General features: G+C 40.5%; 1 protein-coding gene and 1 long non-coding RNA gene across 2 annotated transcripts; both read right to left on the reverse strand.

Moving 5' to 3' along the window:
* Nucleotides 1-808: 808 nt before the first annotated feature.
* LOC308079850 (uncharacterized protein) lies at nucleotides 809-5,412 on the reverse strand. Its single transcript, XM_080421461.1, has 8 exons — nucleotides 5,372-5,412; nucleotides 4,396-4,595; nucleotides 4,166-4,271; nucleotides 3,364-3,737; nucleotides 3,007-3,197; nucleotides 2,662-2,821; nucleotides 1,552-1,707; nucleotides 809-1,210 (listed from the first exon to the last, which is right to left on the reverse strand). The coding sequence occupies exons 2-7, from the start codon at nucleotides 4,580-4,582 to the stop codon at nucleotides 1,556-1,558; spliced, it is 1,170 nt and encodes a 389-aa protein (XP_080277587.1). The 5' UTR covers nucleotides 4,583-4,595; nucleotides 5,372-5,412; the 3' UTR covers nucleotides 809-1,210; nucleotides 1,552-1,555.
* An 8,588-nt stretch (nucleotides 5,413-14,000) lies between these two features.
* Nucleotides 14,001-15,204, reverse strand: LOC308079993. The gene is made up of 3 exons (XR_013932660.1): nucleotides 15,129-15,204; nucleotides 14,509-14,600; nucleotides 14,001-14,072 (listed from the first exon to the last, which is right to left on the reverse strand). It is a non-coding gene; the product is annotated as an uncharacterized lncRNA (long non-coding RNA).
* Between the last annotated feature and the right edge of the window lie 418 nt (nucleotides 15,205-15,622).

A 15,622-nucleotide genomic window follows, 5' to 3' on the forward strand; every position in this document is an offset into this window, starting at 1 on the left:
TGACACTCAACTATAACATTTAGTATCAGTTTATTACAAATAAACTTTTCAAATGACGCCTGCCAAAACGAGGCTTTCACAGCATTGATATTCATGCTGTTACTATACAGATACTGTAACATTATTAATACTTGGTATTAATGCCTGCCAAAACACATGTCACATAACCAAACAAATGTGTAACATTTAACAAGAACCAGAAACTCAGTTCCACCCGCCCAGAAAACATGAATGAATGTGCATGAAACACTTAAAGGGTAAGACCACTTTGGTAGAGGTTTGGGTTGTGTAGTTACCTTGCCATGATGTAACTCCAAAGGTGGACAAGAAATCAAAAATAATTGCTCCATTGATTAGAAATTGATAATTCAAAAATATGCTCCTCATTGACTTACATTGTACGGTAAAACAGCTCTCAAAGTCACTCTTTTAGCACATAAATGAACACAAACAAAGCTGATTCAGACAATATAGAGCTTCACCAAACCCAGTACTGTTTGTTTTTTTAATACAAATGTCAACTTCCTGTTGATTTTACTATTTGAAGATCTGGATCCGGATCCGCGGATCCAGTCCAGGTTTTCTACTTATTAAAAATGGTAAAATCAACAGGAAGTTGACATTTTTATATTAAAAAAAACAGTACTGGGTTTGGTGATGTTCTATATTGTCTGAATCAACTTTGTTTGCGTTTGTTTACATGCTAAAATAGTGACTTTGAGAGCTGTTTTACCATACAATGTAAGTCAATGGGGAGCATATTTTGAATTATCAATTTCTAATCAATGGAGCATTTTTTTTGGAGTTACATCATGGCAAGGTAACTACACAACCCAAACCTCTACCAAAGTGGTCTTGCCCTTTAAAGCGAACAATTACAAAGTGAATTGTACCACAGTCGACTTTGCAAGTCCTTCAACACAGCCTCCTCGTCTGGCTTTTTCTTTCTCGTCAGTCACAGTGCAAGATCCGGGAGGGTGGGGGAGAGCGGGGAAGGTCTGGGAGCTGTACCGCATCAAACATCACTTTAAACCCCGGATTTAAGCTTAGACAAATAAAGGTCATATTGTCTCAAATGTCAAATGAAGACGGCTTCAGAAATAAAAAAAAGTTCAGTTGAGGGCTCCAATATCCTCCATGCTCCTCCTTGCTGTTGCAGCTGTTTCACCAACGAATGCCTGTGTGGCACGAACCCCCCTCCAATAGTGTCCTGTGAAATAAGACAGGTACAACTCGTCAGTTATTTGAATTTGGTCTATACACACACAGACTCACAGATTTAATTTCTTTGCTAAATAGTTACTATATCGATTTTAAATGATTGAATCGTATCGTCATGAATAAACCAATATCGTGCCCAACTGCCCACAACTACTGTGGACTAGTGTAGACTAGGACAGACTCTGTCCAACTGGGTATCCCAGCTAAAATCAGGGGAATTATCTTTTAGTGTATCAGCTTTAGACGGTCCGACAGATACAAAGTCAGATTGACAGACCGCCACATAGACAGACGGGCACTTCAGACAAGCACTTTTGGAACACGACTTACTTAATTAGCGTCTCTCGGCTTGTCTCTCGGCTTGTCTCTCGGCCCGGCGACTCCTTCCACCGTCTCGGTCTGATGCAAGCTGCAGCCACCTTTTGACATACGCCTCGATTTCGCCATCAGATGCATTTGCGGTGCTTGTATTGCGGCGCACAGCTCCTTAAAGAACACACACACAAAAGAACAGGCAGGTTATGGCAATTCTCAAGAAAATCCTAATCTTATCGCTGCGAGCGTTTGTGTGCAGCCAGGGATGAAGTCAATTTAAAACATCTGACGCTTCCATGATGCACTGCATCGGATACGTTTCCTGTTGGCACCGTAACTCCCATGCTGGATGAGTGAGAACTTTCTCAAACTAAATGAGAATAAGACAGAGGTTCTCATAATCGGTTCTAGAGAGCAGAGAGAATCAATAATAAGTAGACTCGGTAACCTGGCTGAAGAAAGTAACACCTCAGTCAAGAACCTTGGGGTGATAATTGATTCTGAATTGAATATTAATACACACATTAATCATGTCACCAAGATTGCCTTCTTCCACCTTAAAAATATTGCGCAAATGAGACTATCTGTCGCTGAAAGATGCAAAAATGCTGATCCACGCATTTGTCTTCTCTTTTTAACTACAACTAAGATGAGAGAACACATTACTCCAGTCTTAGCTTCACTACACTGGCTCCGAGTTGTTTTTAGGATTGATTTTAAAATTATTTTACTTGTTTATAAAGCTGTCAATGGTCTAGCACCTTCGTATCTCTATGACTGTCTGTCTAGATTTGTTCCAAACCGCACCCTCAGGTCTTCTAGTGCTGACCTGCTCAATGTGCCTACAATGATATAAAAAATATGGTGAAGCAGCATTCTGCTTCTACGTACCGACGGCTTGGAATAAACTCCAATTACACCTACGCCTTTTTTTGGTCGTTTTCATGGTGAGGTTTTAAATGTTTTCATGTTTTTCTTTTTCTGCTCTGTAAAGCACTTTGCGCTGCATTTTCATGTCATGAAAGGTGCTATACAAATAGTTTATTATTATTATATTATTAAGAAAGCAAATGCTTTAGAAAATTAATAAACTATATTACTATATTATATACTAAAACAACTTACTCAGGACAACATCCTTGATGGCAAGTGGCTCAAAGCCACTCTTCCCATTGATCCCTCTCCAGTTCATAGTCTTGGCCAGGTCATTGGTCAATAGTTTTGCCAGTATTCTCCACACGGTTTCCTTTACGGTCAAACCGCCAGCCAGCCCCAAAAACGTGATCTGAAAGACAAAATTGTTCATCGCAAATGTCACTATTGCAAATGTCGAACCGGGAACCCTCCATGTTCTGATGACGGCAACTCTACCCCTAAGGGAGGTCAATACTTTTTACAGGCATCCATATGACATCTTTAGTGAAATAGTAAAAAAAAAAAGAAGTGACATTGTGCGACAATTTCGCCTACCAGTCTTTCTTTGTTTTCCTGTGTAGCAATGCTCTCCTCAAGGTTCTTCAGATCATCCAGTGATTTCAAAGGAATGCCAAAAACCTCTGGCACCTCGGTTGGCTGATTAGAAGACCGTTGTAAATGTAGCAAAATCATTTGCTGGTTTTGCTTTATAATCTCAAGGGACGTTAAAACCTCACGTAGAACTGCTGTAAAATACAACACGACACACTTATCAAGTTAATATCTGAGATGTGGAAACACAGTGACATCACTACAATAAAAAAGCCTACAAAGCACTAAACACAAAGTTAAGGCTGGAGGTATTTGGTCACAGACAGAAATAATGGTCATAATTGCTTGTCAGACACTTACGATCACACACGGGCGGGGGCCTGTGATGGCTATCGGTTGGCATGGCAGAGTTAGGACGGCTAGGCGTAGTCATCCCCAGGTTAGGACGGCGAGGAGTTGTCATCCCCGGGTTAGAACGGCTAGGCACAGTCATCCCCGGGTTAGGTCCGCGGAAACCTGGAGAAATGTCAGACTGATGGAAGGGTCTGGTCACGGTGGCAGCCGGAGCAGACACACGGGTGGTGGCCAGAGCAGGGATGGCTTGTCTGATGGCGACTGGAGCAGCAATGACTGGTGCAGGTGCCAAAGGAGATTGACCTCTGGTAGCTCTCCCTCTGGGTTGCTCATGACTGCTGGGTTGCTCTTCTTCACTACTCGAGTCAAGGATTCTAGGTCTATTAACAAAAATTGTGTTTTCATTACTAGCTATACAAGCAAGCAGTACTAAGACAAGTCTCTACTTCAGAAATGTTTTATCCAATACACAGAAGTGCACAAATTCTAAGTTAAGTTATCCGTTATTTATCCCCACAGGGAAAATCATCCTCTGCATTTGACCCATCGTCTACTTAACCTCACGTAGCCTGGCTTACTCATCTGCAAAGAGAAAAGCCTGGTCACGACCTAAGGCAGAGAGTGGCTAGAGAGGTGGGGCTTCCGCCGTGTGAATTTCCCCGGAAGTTGTATTTTTTTCAAAGTGCGGTGTTCCTGCAAATGTATTCCCTGCTGAAAAAAAGATCTGTTCTACTTCTCCCACTCATTCGGTTGTGCTTGCAATAAACAATATCCAAACAAAACATGGATTCTGACAAAGTTAGATTACCTTCGCTTCCTTTTTTTATGGGCTGGGCGATCGTCGTGCTCATCGTCAGTGAGATCCGAAGTAAGCAGGGCCCTTGGGAGCAGCAGCCGTGCCTCGTTATATGTATCTGAAAATAAAAGTTAACATTTAATTTACTAAACGCTGAAATCAATACTTTTCTCTGTTTATGGTTACCCATAAATTGAATGTGATTTGTGGTTGCCAACCATGAAATTATAATTAAAGCATACCTTTTGACGCCCTGATCCTGACCCTGTAAGCTGTCCAAGATTCCTCTGGAGGGTCTTCTCTCACTATGGCCCGGTCACATCTGTCCCTGGAATCGTAGGGAGGCCAAAAGCTTTTTCCATCTTGCACCCATGAGGCTGGCACAACCTCCGTCCCTCCCTCGTCCAGGAATTCCACAATGTACCACATTGTGGAATATTATCTTCAAATTGAAAGGGATAAAAAAATACAGAAATTTAACGTTTACAGAAAACACATTTTGACAGTATTATTGTATATACTGGGAACTAGGGCTATATCGACAACCATATTGTATCAGCCCATGCTGGGGGGTGTCACGATTTAGATTCTCAATCGAAATTCGTTCGAAAGGAGCATTCGATTTCGAACGTTGTACTTAAAAACAGGATCGCGATTCTCCCAGACCAGTGTTATTTCTGCCTTTCCACCCCACTTACACGAAGCCGAAATCCAAACAAACACTTCTATATATATATATATTCCAAACAAACACGAATAGATAGATATACAGTAAATAATCGATAATCGCAGTGACCTTAAAATGTAAAGTCAAATTGAATTTGGAGAATAGTGACACCCCTAGCCGATGTCAGTCATTTTAGCATTGGTGCTGCATTGTTAAAATCGGTTATCGGTATCAGCCAAAATTTCTACAGCCCTGACATTGACATTTTCTGGGAAACTAAAGGTCAGATCATGATACCTATAAAGGACTATATATTTTCTTCACCCTGAATGCAACGCAGACACCCTTGAGTCTCTACGAGAATAGAGCCATTTAACACTTATTGTAACACATATAAAATCCTAAAAATCGCCTACTGCAGCTTTAAGGCTTTATCATTTAAGCAGAAGGCTGAAACATCCGTTTTATACTGCTGGTGTCGGATTAAACCTTTTGAAACATTATCTATGTGTCCTGCCATTTCACCTGACTCTTCATGACAGGTAACTCACAGTTACTTGTCTTCTTGTTAACCTCCCGCTGCTTGGCGTGGACACTCGCTCGTGGACACTCGCTCCACTCAGTTCTGTAGTGTGGCTTTCGGCTTGGAACACTTCAAGCTTGGTCCAGGTTCTGATTCTGCAGTTCAAAGGATATGCAAGACTCCCATTTTCAGTGATGATAATAAGGTCTGATATCTTGTTATGGAAAATCCATCAGAGTCCAGGTCTAAATGTTCACTGTGGGCTTGTAGCTAGTAACTAGCATTGTCCACCTAGCAATATCCAGGAAAAAGGTTAGGTGCCTCTTCGCTTTCTAACAGCTCCACACGTATTACATATAATCCAGTGTATTCATCGTCCAGGCATCTGCATTAGTTCATGGCAGCTGTACCATGTTGGCTCAGTGTCTCTGTGAATTAGTCTCACCAGCTGTAGTCATTGGCAGCCAGACTATGCTGGCACTTGACAGAAATATATTTAGACATTTTTCACATATTTGCACATTTTTCTCAGTGCCAAGTAAATAATCAAAGGTGTCGTAAAATAATAATTACTACATTACATGTGATTGACCAGCGGCAACCTCTGAACTGATTTTTGTGAAATAACTAATCCGTTCAGAGTAAAATAGACGATTAAAAAAAAAAAGTCAAATTGGAAGCTTCAAAATTGGAGTTCATAAATATCACTTTGAAAAACATGTCAGTCTCAAAAACACAAAACAAATACCGATCCTAAACCCTAAATTACAATTAAAATGGAAAAGGCTAAATTTGGAAAAAATTAAAACATTTGGAAACAATTCAAACAGATTTCATATGGCCCAAAAGGATTGAGGACGTGCTCAAATTAATCTGTTATGACAAATGGAGAAATGGCATGCCCACAAATTTGTTTCTGAATGGAAGGAGTACATACTTTGTCACAGTCTCATCCATCCTAATGCATTTTAGTTCCTGAGACAGGTCTGCAAGAAGGAACACTCCTAGTTGGCATGAATTTATCGGGTAGTCAAAGAAGCTTGAACAATGGGTAAACTCATTATACACCAAATATGGATCCTCATCAACCACAAAGATATTCCGGACGATGCCAACTGTACCGTTAGAACATATGCAGTTATCACCCGTGAATACCTTGACACAAAATTGTGGAAGACGAATCTCTTTGTACTGCATGGCTGCACATGTGATGTGCGATGGCAGCGGACCCTCACTGTGTGGCTTTCTGAATTTGCTTTCATTTTTATCTGAATAACAAACTGCATTGTCAGACTCTGACATTCGCCTCACAACTTGCGCAACTGGGAACTGGGGGCTGCGGACCATTTTCTTTATTTGACCAAGATAATTCTCAAAGGGAAACCCGGATATGTTGTCCAAACATTCTCCATGCTCTTTTACATCATCGCTGAGATGTGTAAGGCCGTGCACATTGTACACAAGATTTTCCCTGCCATAAAGCTGTCCAAAGTGTTCTGCAAAAGACACAAGCAAAGTTTGAGCAAAATCACTGAAGAGCACACACAGCTTTGGACATGCCAATAGCGATATGGCAACATATAACAACATGAAATTGTTGTAGACTGGTGTGCTAACGACATCAAGTAGTGCAACTGGCCCAGTATACAATAGAAATTGTCTGTATTCAGTTGCCTTCCATCTATGTCTCTCTTCAACAGATCTGGGCTTTCGAGCAAATTCATTGGGCATGTGACATTTGAAAGACAAAAGTCTTTCTGACAACAGATTTACTTTCACGGATGGCAAGCGGTAACTAAGACGGCCCTTGCTGCCTGCCCACAGTTCTAAGAGCTTTCTTGTGACTCCGAGGCAGACAAGATGCATATAATCATGGGGAAACATAGAAACCATTCCGATGCCAGTCTCTGTAAGTGGGGAGATGCCTCTGTGATGTTCCTCATCCAATTGAAGTCTGAAACTTTCATCTGTTCTAGCAGAGCTTTTGGTGTCTGGAAAAGTCATTCTGCCATCTACATGAAGCCCATGTATTGTGCACTTGTCACAGCCTGCATATCCAGTATGAGATTTTATAGCTTTTATATATGCTCGTGCAGGAGCATCACACATTACTGATGCAATTTTTATGAACAGTGTTTTTCCTTTAAATGTAAAGCCGGCTGCTACGATTTGTATCTCTGTCACTAGATCTCCCAAGTATTCTCTCAGAGGATGTGGTTTTGATCTTCCACTAAACAAGCCAATCAAGCAAGGTTTTTTTACACCAAATCCCTGCACTAACCCCAAAATTGGCCATAACTGGATACCCGAACTCTTAAAAAGAGGGAGCCCATCAAAATTTAGTTGTAGTTTGATTGTGTGCCGATCTGGAATTTTCGACCAAGTCTTGTTCAAGAAACATGACAGAGCATTTACAATCCCAAAGTAAAAGTAGGTACCACCCGCAACTTGTTTGATCACATAATTCCTGCTGGTACGGAGGAGTGTTTTAGCATCCTTAGGAAGGGATGGGTGGTGATGCCTCAACACTGACAACAAGGCAGTCAATGCAACCAGAGTGATACTATATTCCACGGCCCAGTTCATCAAGCTAGTAGCTAGAGTCGGCTGTTGAATTTCATCATCATCGCTCTCAACCCCATTTTCAAAGTCCCCCACTGTCTCAGGATAAACCTCTGCTGTGCATTCAGTGTCCATAAAATCCACTTCCTCTGAATCCTGACCACTGTGATCCCCATTTTCAACTTGATCACCACACTCAGCACCTTGTTCAACTAAATTAGGAAGTTGATGACCACTTTCCACAGGATCAGCACATTCAGCCGGTTCATCTATAGAGGTGTGAATATTTGCAGAATGTGGTTGTAGACGTGAATTGACTGCAGATCTCGCCTTTTTTCTCAGATTTGATGACTTACTGTACTCCGAGTAACGCTCAGTCATTATGGCCGACAGGTACAGAACAGACCCCGAATTTAAGACCCCGAAAATCTGCAGAAGTCCCTCAGATCACCACTCCCGGGAAAACACTGTAAACATGGAAAAATGGACTGACATACGTTGCAATGAAAACATTCAAATACACCACAAGTAGGTAACAATGGCTTTTTTTTTAGGCATTCAAACTGGCCAGTGTGATCACCATTTCCATGCTTCGAAAACACCCCCTCATACAGACCAGTTTAAAATCTTTGTGAAACCAGTCCCACTGGGGTGAATTGTAGACTAGCACACGATGGCTGCGACATGTGCAGTCGGGGTCCACCCGCTGTACCGACAGCCTGCGGTGCCGACGGTTCACAATGCCGATGGGGTCCGCTTAGAGAGCCTGTGATGCAGGGTTAGGATCCACTCAAGACCGCTGCCTGTGAAGTTAGGTTTAGGCTGAGGGTAGGGGTTAGAGGTGAGGCTCTGCCACCTGGGAGGTTAGGTTTAGGATGAGGGGTTAGTCTGCCCAAGGTAGCGAGCCATCGGCACTGCAGACTGTCGGCACCACGGCCCATTGGCACACAGATGCTGCCCCATGCAGTCACCACTAGTATGAACAGTGCATAATCAGATAAAATCCATAGACCCTTCTCACTTCACTGCAAGAAAAATCTAAACCTAGGATCAAAGGGTACATTGAAATCTAAATGTGTACATACATACCAGCCAAAATGGGCCCAGGATCAGGTGCATTCCCCACCAGAAGTGGACCTGGAAAGAGGGAGAGATTAGAACAAGCTAGGTTAACATTGATTAAACAGACAGAAAACCAAATTAACATGATTTTGCAAATGTATTTTAGTGAATTACTGAACTGTTGCATATCATTGGGTAAAGTAAATTTTGCCATGTTGGCTCGCATTTGAAAATGTCGCCTATGGGATTTAACATGGCCTTTTTGCTTAAATGCATAAAATAAGGTCTGTGGTTAATAAAAGAGTATGAACTTGCGAACCTGGATTCAGCAGGTTCACACGGTTAACAAGGTTTTCCACAGTCACTTGGTAGGGTGACGCTGGAAGCAGGCAAATTAAATTAGTGTTAGTGATATCACAAAATCACAGAAGTCAAACCTAATTTAGAGGCATTTTTTCCTTACTGCCAGCTGGAGTGGTTTTATCCGAGGACCATGTGCATTCACATGACGTCTCTATAACACGCCCCCCAAATACCTAGCAAGCATCTACAAGCTCACAACACTCACTAGCACACTGTAGATCTGCCATTAAAAAAATAGAATTGATTCTATGACATTCAAAGTATACCATCTGTAAACATCTGAAGTCACCATATTATGGTGACTTCACAATGAACACAGCAGCAATCAGCCTGGCTGCTAATTGCAACCTGCTACCTCCAGCATTATATGCTATTTAGAACAGGACACTTCCAAAACTAATCACTTCCAAACAAAATCACATGCACAGCATTTGACAGAAAGTAGCTCATTTTTTTCTTTTTCTTTTAATCGAAACACTTTGCAGATAGAAAGAGGACCATTTAAGCTTTCATACTGCTACAATGTTGTTTAATACAATAAGATAGGACTTTTCTGTTTGGATGTATGGGCTGTCAATGGTTGGTGTTGCAACTCTGTTCAACATTCAATCGTTTGTCACTACCAAAAGCAGGAGTTAAATTTAAGTCCTACACACTTCATGACAAATAGTAACCTCACAAAGCACTGTAAATCTGCTATTAAAAAAAAAAAAAAAACGCAAGAAATAGCCATCTACAAGCTCACACACTCTGATAGTTTGACATTGTAGGCTATAACACCAAATTATGCCATTAGGTTTAAACCATAAACACTATGAGTGTATTAATATAAAAAGGAGAAACACTTACATATATGGGGCTAAAAGAGCCGATTTGCGAGCTCGTCAAACAACGTGGTTTGTGTTGGTGAAAAGCCTTGTGTCTATTCAACTTTTAATGCGTCCTATCCGGTCTAAAGCCCGCGTAATCAAGAACTGTATCCGGCCCCATTTTCACATACACATACACGCACGAACACATTCTATTTCCGTTTCCGATACTAGACAGGAAATAACAGTCTAGCGCCAAATAGGCCCCCTTTACAATACTTTGTACAGCGAACTAAACTATTAAACAAACAAAACTATCACAACACACAAGTTACGAGCCAACTCACGTCTACACCACTAAACCAATTTAATACACAAGTTCTCATTCACAACACGCACCGTGCCGTGCTACAGACAGAAATTCTGTGATTCGAGCTACCTATGCGACCAGCTATGCTAGCCAATGCTAGCGTTAGCATCATACACGCAGCTGTAAATGTCAAACAAGTGAACCTTAAAATACTTACATGCATATAAGATATCCGACGCTGCGGCCACAGTTCAGTTTAATTCTTAGAAGTTGTGTGAGTGATATGAATTATAGTCATTATTACCGTGAGAATGTCCGTCCGTCTTGATAGCAGCAACCAAACAACACAGAATGCGCGCTCTGGGCTGACACGCTCTGACGTCATGACGCATGGATACGATACAAATCCCGTGTGTGTGTGTGTGTGTGTGTGTGTGTGTGATAATGATGATTATCACAATCATACTCATAACAATAATGATGATAACGATAATAGTAGTATGAACAATATATAATAATATGAATAAATGATAAACAATAATGATGTTGATTATAATAAATTGAGAGTATGTTTAAAAAATATATTTTATTTTGCACATCAAAAATATAAATAGTTTACTAATATACAGTTTATTTTTATGTTGTCCCATTTTAAAATTAATATCACATATTGAAGGAAATATCAATTAGTTAATACAGAGAATGGAAATCAAGTCTATTTAAATCTATTATTTTTATGTGCCAATCTGCCAGAAGTTGGCCAAAATCGGGCCGATTGCACACATCCAAAACTGGGCCAAATCTGGCAAACAGATCTGGCCCAGATCTGGTTCACTTACGGCAAACCGAAGCCGACAGTCAGCCAGAACTGCCATAACTCAGCCGGAATCGGGCCGAGTTGGCTGGCTACCTGGGACTGCTCAACTCTGGTGCTAACCTTTCAGTATCTTTGGTTGAAAGTTGGTGAGCATGTTCACAACATACCAGATTTCATTTATGTTGTGCAAGCGGACGTTGGGGATTCTGCCAGAGACTATTTTAAATGTTTTGATTTTCGAAATAGCCCATTCAACATGTATTCTGTGGTGTGCAATGGTCTTTGTTTTGCTGACATCAAATGCCGGCATCTGGCGGTTAGATCGGACAAAGCTAGGGATGTTTAATTTTAGCCCCAAGTCCTCCACATCTTGCTCTATTAGGAAACCCTTATCTGCCATAAGCCCATCACCCTGCCTAAGGTAGCCTTGCTCTATGAGATTTCTTAGGAGCGGTATGATTCCACACTTCCTGAATATCTCCTTGTCTGATATACAACCTGTAAATAGGGTTGAACAAAACATAATAGAGCCTCTTGGGTCAACAATAATCAATGATTTGAGTGTGTTGGTAGACTTATAATTTGTATACGTTTCGCTCTGTAGCGCCAACGAGCTTGGTTGCTGAATTTTTTATCTCTGTGCAGTTCAGGATTGCAAATGTGCTAGGGAATTCAGACTGGTATGTTGGTGGCATTTTCTGTGTGATTAATCTCTGTGGGACCACATAGGAAGTCGCCCAAGTGTAGTGAACATAAAATCAATCCAAGAGTTTACCAAAGTGCTTACACTTTGATGACTTATGTTAAACTTGAAAGCGAGCTCCTTATGATCAAAATGTTGTAATGTAATTTCATCAAAACTAGGAGGAGCTGCTGATGCAAGGGTATGAGAGTCATTTGCTGATCAACTCTTTTGTAAATTAGGGCTGCCATTTGTGGGGGATCTTTTTCACTGTTAGGAACGCTGAATACTGTGCACAGGTTATTAAATTGCTCTTAGGTAAACCCTGTGTTATACTGGAAGAAATTTGGAATGGTACTGTGCTGAATTCTTTCTGGGGTCATTTCAATTTGACTTCTGAGAGTTCGCTCTAAATGATCAATTCGTTTGAGCAGTTCAGCCTTCTCAGTATCCTCTTCCTTGCTGTGGGGTTGGCTTTGGACCTGGCTGTTGTAGTCAGCATGGTATGGCTCCAGGGCATTCTCGTCGAGGGATTCTTCATTGGCACAGAATTGATCCTGGGCACAGCAACCTAGAAAAAAAGGAAAACAAAAGTGAAATTTGAATTAAAATGTAAATATTTGAATGCAAAGCCATAGGTTACTTTGAATTCATCATGTTGTGTTGTTGTAATTATATTTTGTATCATTTCCCAGCGACCATTCTTGGAGAAAGCACAGCCACCAGTACCATCTTGCACAAGTGCAACATCACCCTTATGTGGCGAAACCAATCTTCCCCTGTCCATTGCCAGTGATGTCTGCGTGCCAGAGCACAACACCACCAGCTTCAGTTTGGAAGATGCCTGCAAAGTACAGGACACCACAAAAGACCAAGCGTCATGTCCACATTGGCATGAACAGAGAAAGGGTAGAACCACAGCCTCAACATTTGTAATGGTGAACAAACGTAAAAAAAACAGAGGCTTTTGTACATGATATATATTATCCCAAGCCATTCAAATCTAGTGCAACTAGTTATGGATCACAGAACGAGTCTTTGGCCAGGCAGAAGTACAATAAAACAATAAAAAACTTTTACATCGTTAAAGAGGGAGAGACCTTCACCATTTCTAAAACTCACCCGTGCTACTACCAGATTCAAGGTCAGCTGCTACTGAGTGGCCTAGAATTCTGTGACTTTGTGCTTTACACAAGAGGAGATGTGTTTTTCATAGAGTGCACAGACACACAGCATTTATCAATAACAAAAAATTCCATGTTAACCATTTTACTGGCAAGAAATGAGCTGTTAGTACTGTATGTTAGTATACTGTATCTGTTGGGCACTTTAGGCAGTGATGCTTATGTGTGGCAGAAATGTTCAGAAAAGTATTAAAAGCTGTTTTTGCCCATTGTCATGTTAACCCATTAAGAACCGAGGCCGATTCAACAAATTTCCTCTAAATCAGTTGATCTTAACAAATATTGGGCCAAGTACCCCCAAAATGATATGTATTTGGCAGCTACCCCCACCCCCATCTGATATTTTTTTGCCAGAGATCCCCAGAAGAGAAGATCTGTTTTCTTTTCAAATAGTCAACCACAAAAATATTGAAAAATAGCAGATGTACAAGCTCGCAGCACGGCACAAAGTGACTCGCTGTGAGCTTGTAGATCTGTTATTTTTTAGATCACTGTTTTAACTCTTTTATAAATCCTGATTTTTCAGAAAAAAACGTATTGTTGCTATGCTACAGTGTGTATATATATATATATATATATATATATATATATAGCTAAAATCTAAAATGATACAGATGCTTTCTTGTTTTTAATGGGTTGTTGTAATGGGTTAATTTACAACATTTATGCTGATATATACTGCATTTATGCAGTTTTAATTGCTTTATTAAAAGGTTTACTGACAATATTTCCCCCCAATGTGAGACTTATTTACTTGTATGTAAGTGCCACAACCACTATTACATCGTTAACCAATATGACTTATGCAATCTATTCGGTGACGGGGGGAGGCTGACATACATACATACCCATTTCTGCTGTTTCCTGTTCGGTGTCCTGCTGTCCAGGCTGTGTGTCCTTCTCTGTGGCAGGCTTCCGCTTTGGCAAACATGTCTTGAACCTGGAGAAGAATTTATTAGAAAATAATAGTTAGAGGGTACGCTTAATAAGCTGTTTATTGTCACTGTATGAAACAACGAAATGTTGTTTAGTGCATCCACATAAAACAATCAGCAGCATCAACAAAGAAAGAAATACTGATAGAGCAACATTATGTCATAAACTATTAGTCAGTCATAGTCAAGTCATCATACTGTGTTGTCAAAGAAAACATCCATAACACATACAATATATCTTAAGAAAATTAACATTAAATTAAATTAAATTAAGTGGGGGACCACAAGGAATCATGTAATATTGCACTTGGCATCATAAACAGAGAAAACATAGTTTGTGTTCACCAGCTGGTGCATACCATGTTTCCTTGATTGTGTACAATTGCTGCTACACCCATAATGATTATATTGCTTATATCAGCATCAATGTTATAAGGTTACCTTTTTTTCGGAGATGGTCTGCATGTAAGGTGTGACCCTCCGGTATCAACTGGGTTAGGGTGTAAGGCTGTTGGCTTCACATCAATGAAGTGCTAGAATAACATACACACAGAAAATATATCCCCATTTAACTTTATTTTTTTAATTCAAAACGTGTGTTCCAAACTTTATACATACATGCATGGAGAAGTTAAGTCCTACATCAATTTGACCTACTTGCATGTTATGCTAACATTAGCCACTTAGCTTAGTCTCGTTGTCTCTATTTATCGTACTATAGCCACAGCTCCATGTGGATATTTTATTTGTTATTCATATGGATAATGCGAGGCTAGTGATGTTAACACTGTTCTTCTAATAATACATAATTAACTTTATATATTTGGCTAGCCTTGATACTAGACTGTCCGTGCAAACCAAGCCAACTTCTATTGTGTTTCAATCGTTCACCCTGCTACTAAAGGATATAGTATTAACGTAATCTTTTACTAAAACATTGTTAATTCAATCGAATAATAAACAAATAACTTACCTCGGAGCAAATATAGGTGAACTTTTCCATTTTAGGTTTGGGCTTTGGGAAAGGAATAAAAAATGCGCCCTCCAAACGTTCTGGGTACCTGGAATCACTGTTGCAGGTCCCCAAACAGCAACGTTTCACCATGGCGTTGATATGAATGTTCTTGATAGTATTAATATTGCTAAGTAATAACTTTATTCAATCGCAGCATTCAATGGCACGAGCGGTCGCTCACTTGCTTGTTGTTGTGAGTTTCGCCTCCAGGCAGCTACCAGGTTAGACCCATATGATCCGGTCTACTGAAAAAAAAAGAGAAAAGAATCCTGTTTCCGGATTCTGCCCATCCGGTTTCGCGGTGCCGCTTTGTTTTGGTTCCCCAATCCCTATTTAAATGGAATAGAATTTCCCCGTGGGATAATACAGACGCTAAATAGTCTCCGGATAGTGCACGCACATTTGTATTTATAAACTATGCCGAATCAAGGATTTTATTAGCACGGACCTATTTTGTGGTGAGACGTGTTTCCGGTTCTGCCCATCCGGCCACTTTTCTTTTTTTTTACTTCCGCTCCCGACCGGATCATATACCCGAAA

This window comes from Gymnoscopelus braueri (assembly GCF_963280865.1).
Source record: "Gymnoscopelus braueri genome assembly, chromosome: 23".
In the NCBI taxonomy this organism is placed as follows: Eukaryota; Metazoa; Chordata; class Actinopteri; order Myctophiformes; family Myctophidae; genus Gymnoscopelus; species Gymnoscopelus braueri.

What these genes read in the sequence shown, in the direction of transcription:
- LOC308079850 (XM_080421461.1), bottom strand. Translation starts at nt 4,582, where the DNA reads ATGTGGTACATTGTGGAATTCCTGGACGAGGGAGGGACGGAGGTTGTG. An exon ending in CATAAAAAAAGGAAGCGAAG is followed by an intron (nt 3,738 to 4,165) that starts GTAATCTAACTT and finishes TTTTGTTAATAG; the next exon opens with ACCTAGAATCCTTGACTCGA. An exon ending in AGGAAAACAAAGAAAGACTG is followed by an intron (nt 2,822 to 3,006) that starts GTAGGCGAAATT and finishes TTTGTCTTTCAG; the next exon opens with ATCACGTTTTTGGGGCTGGC.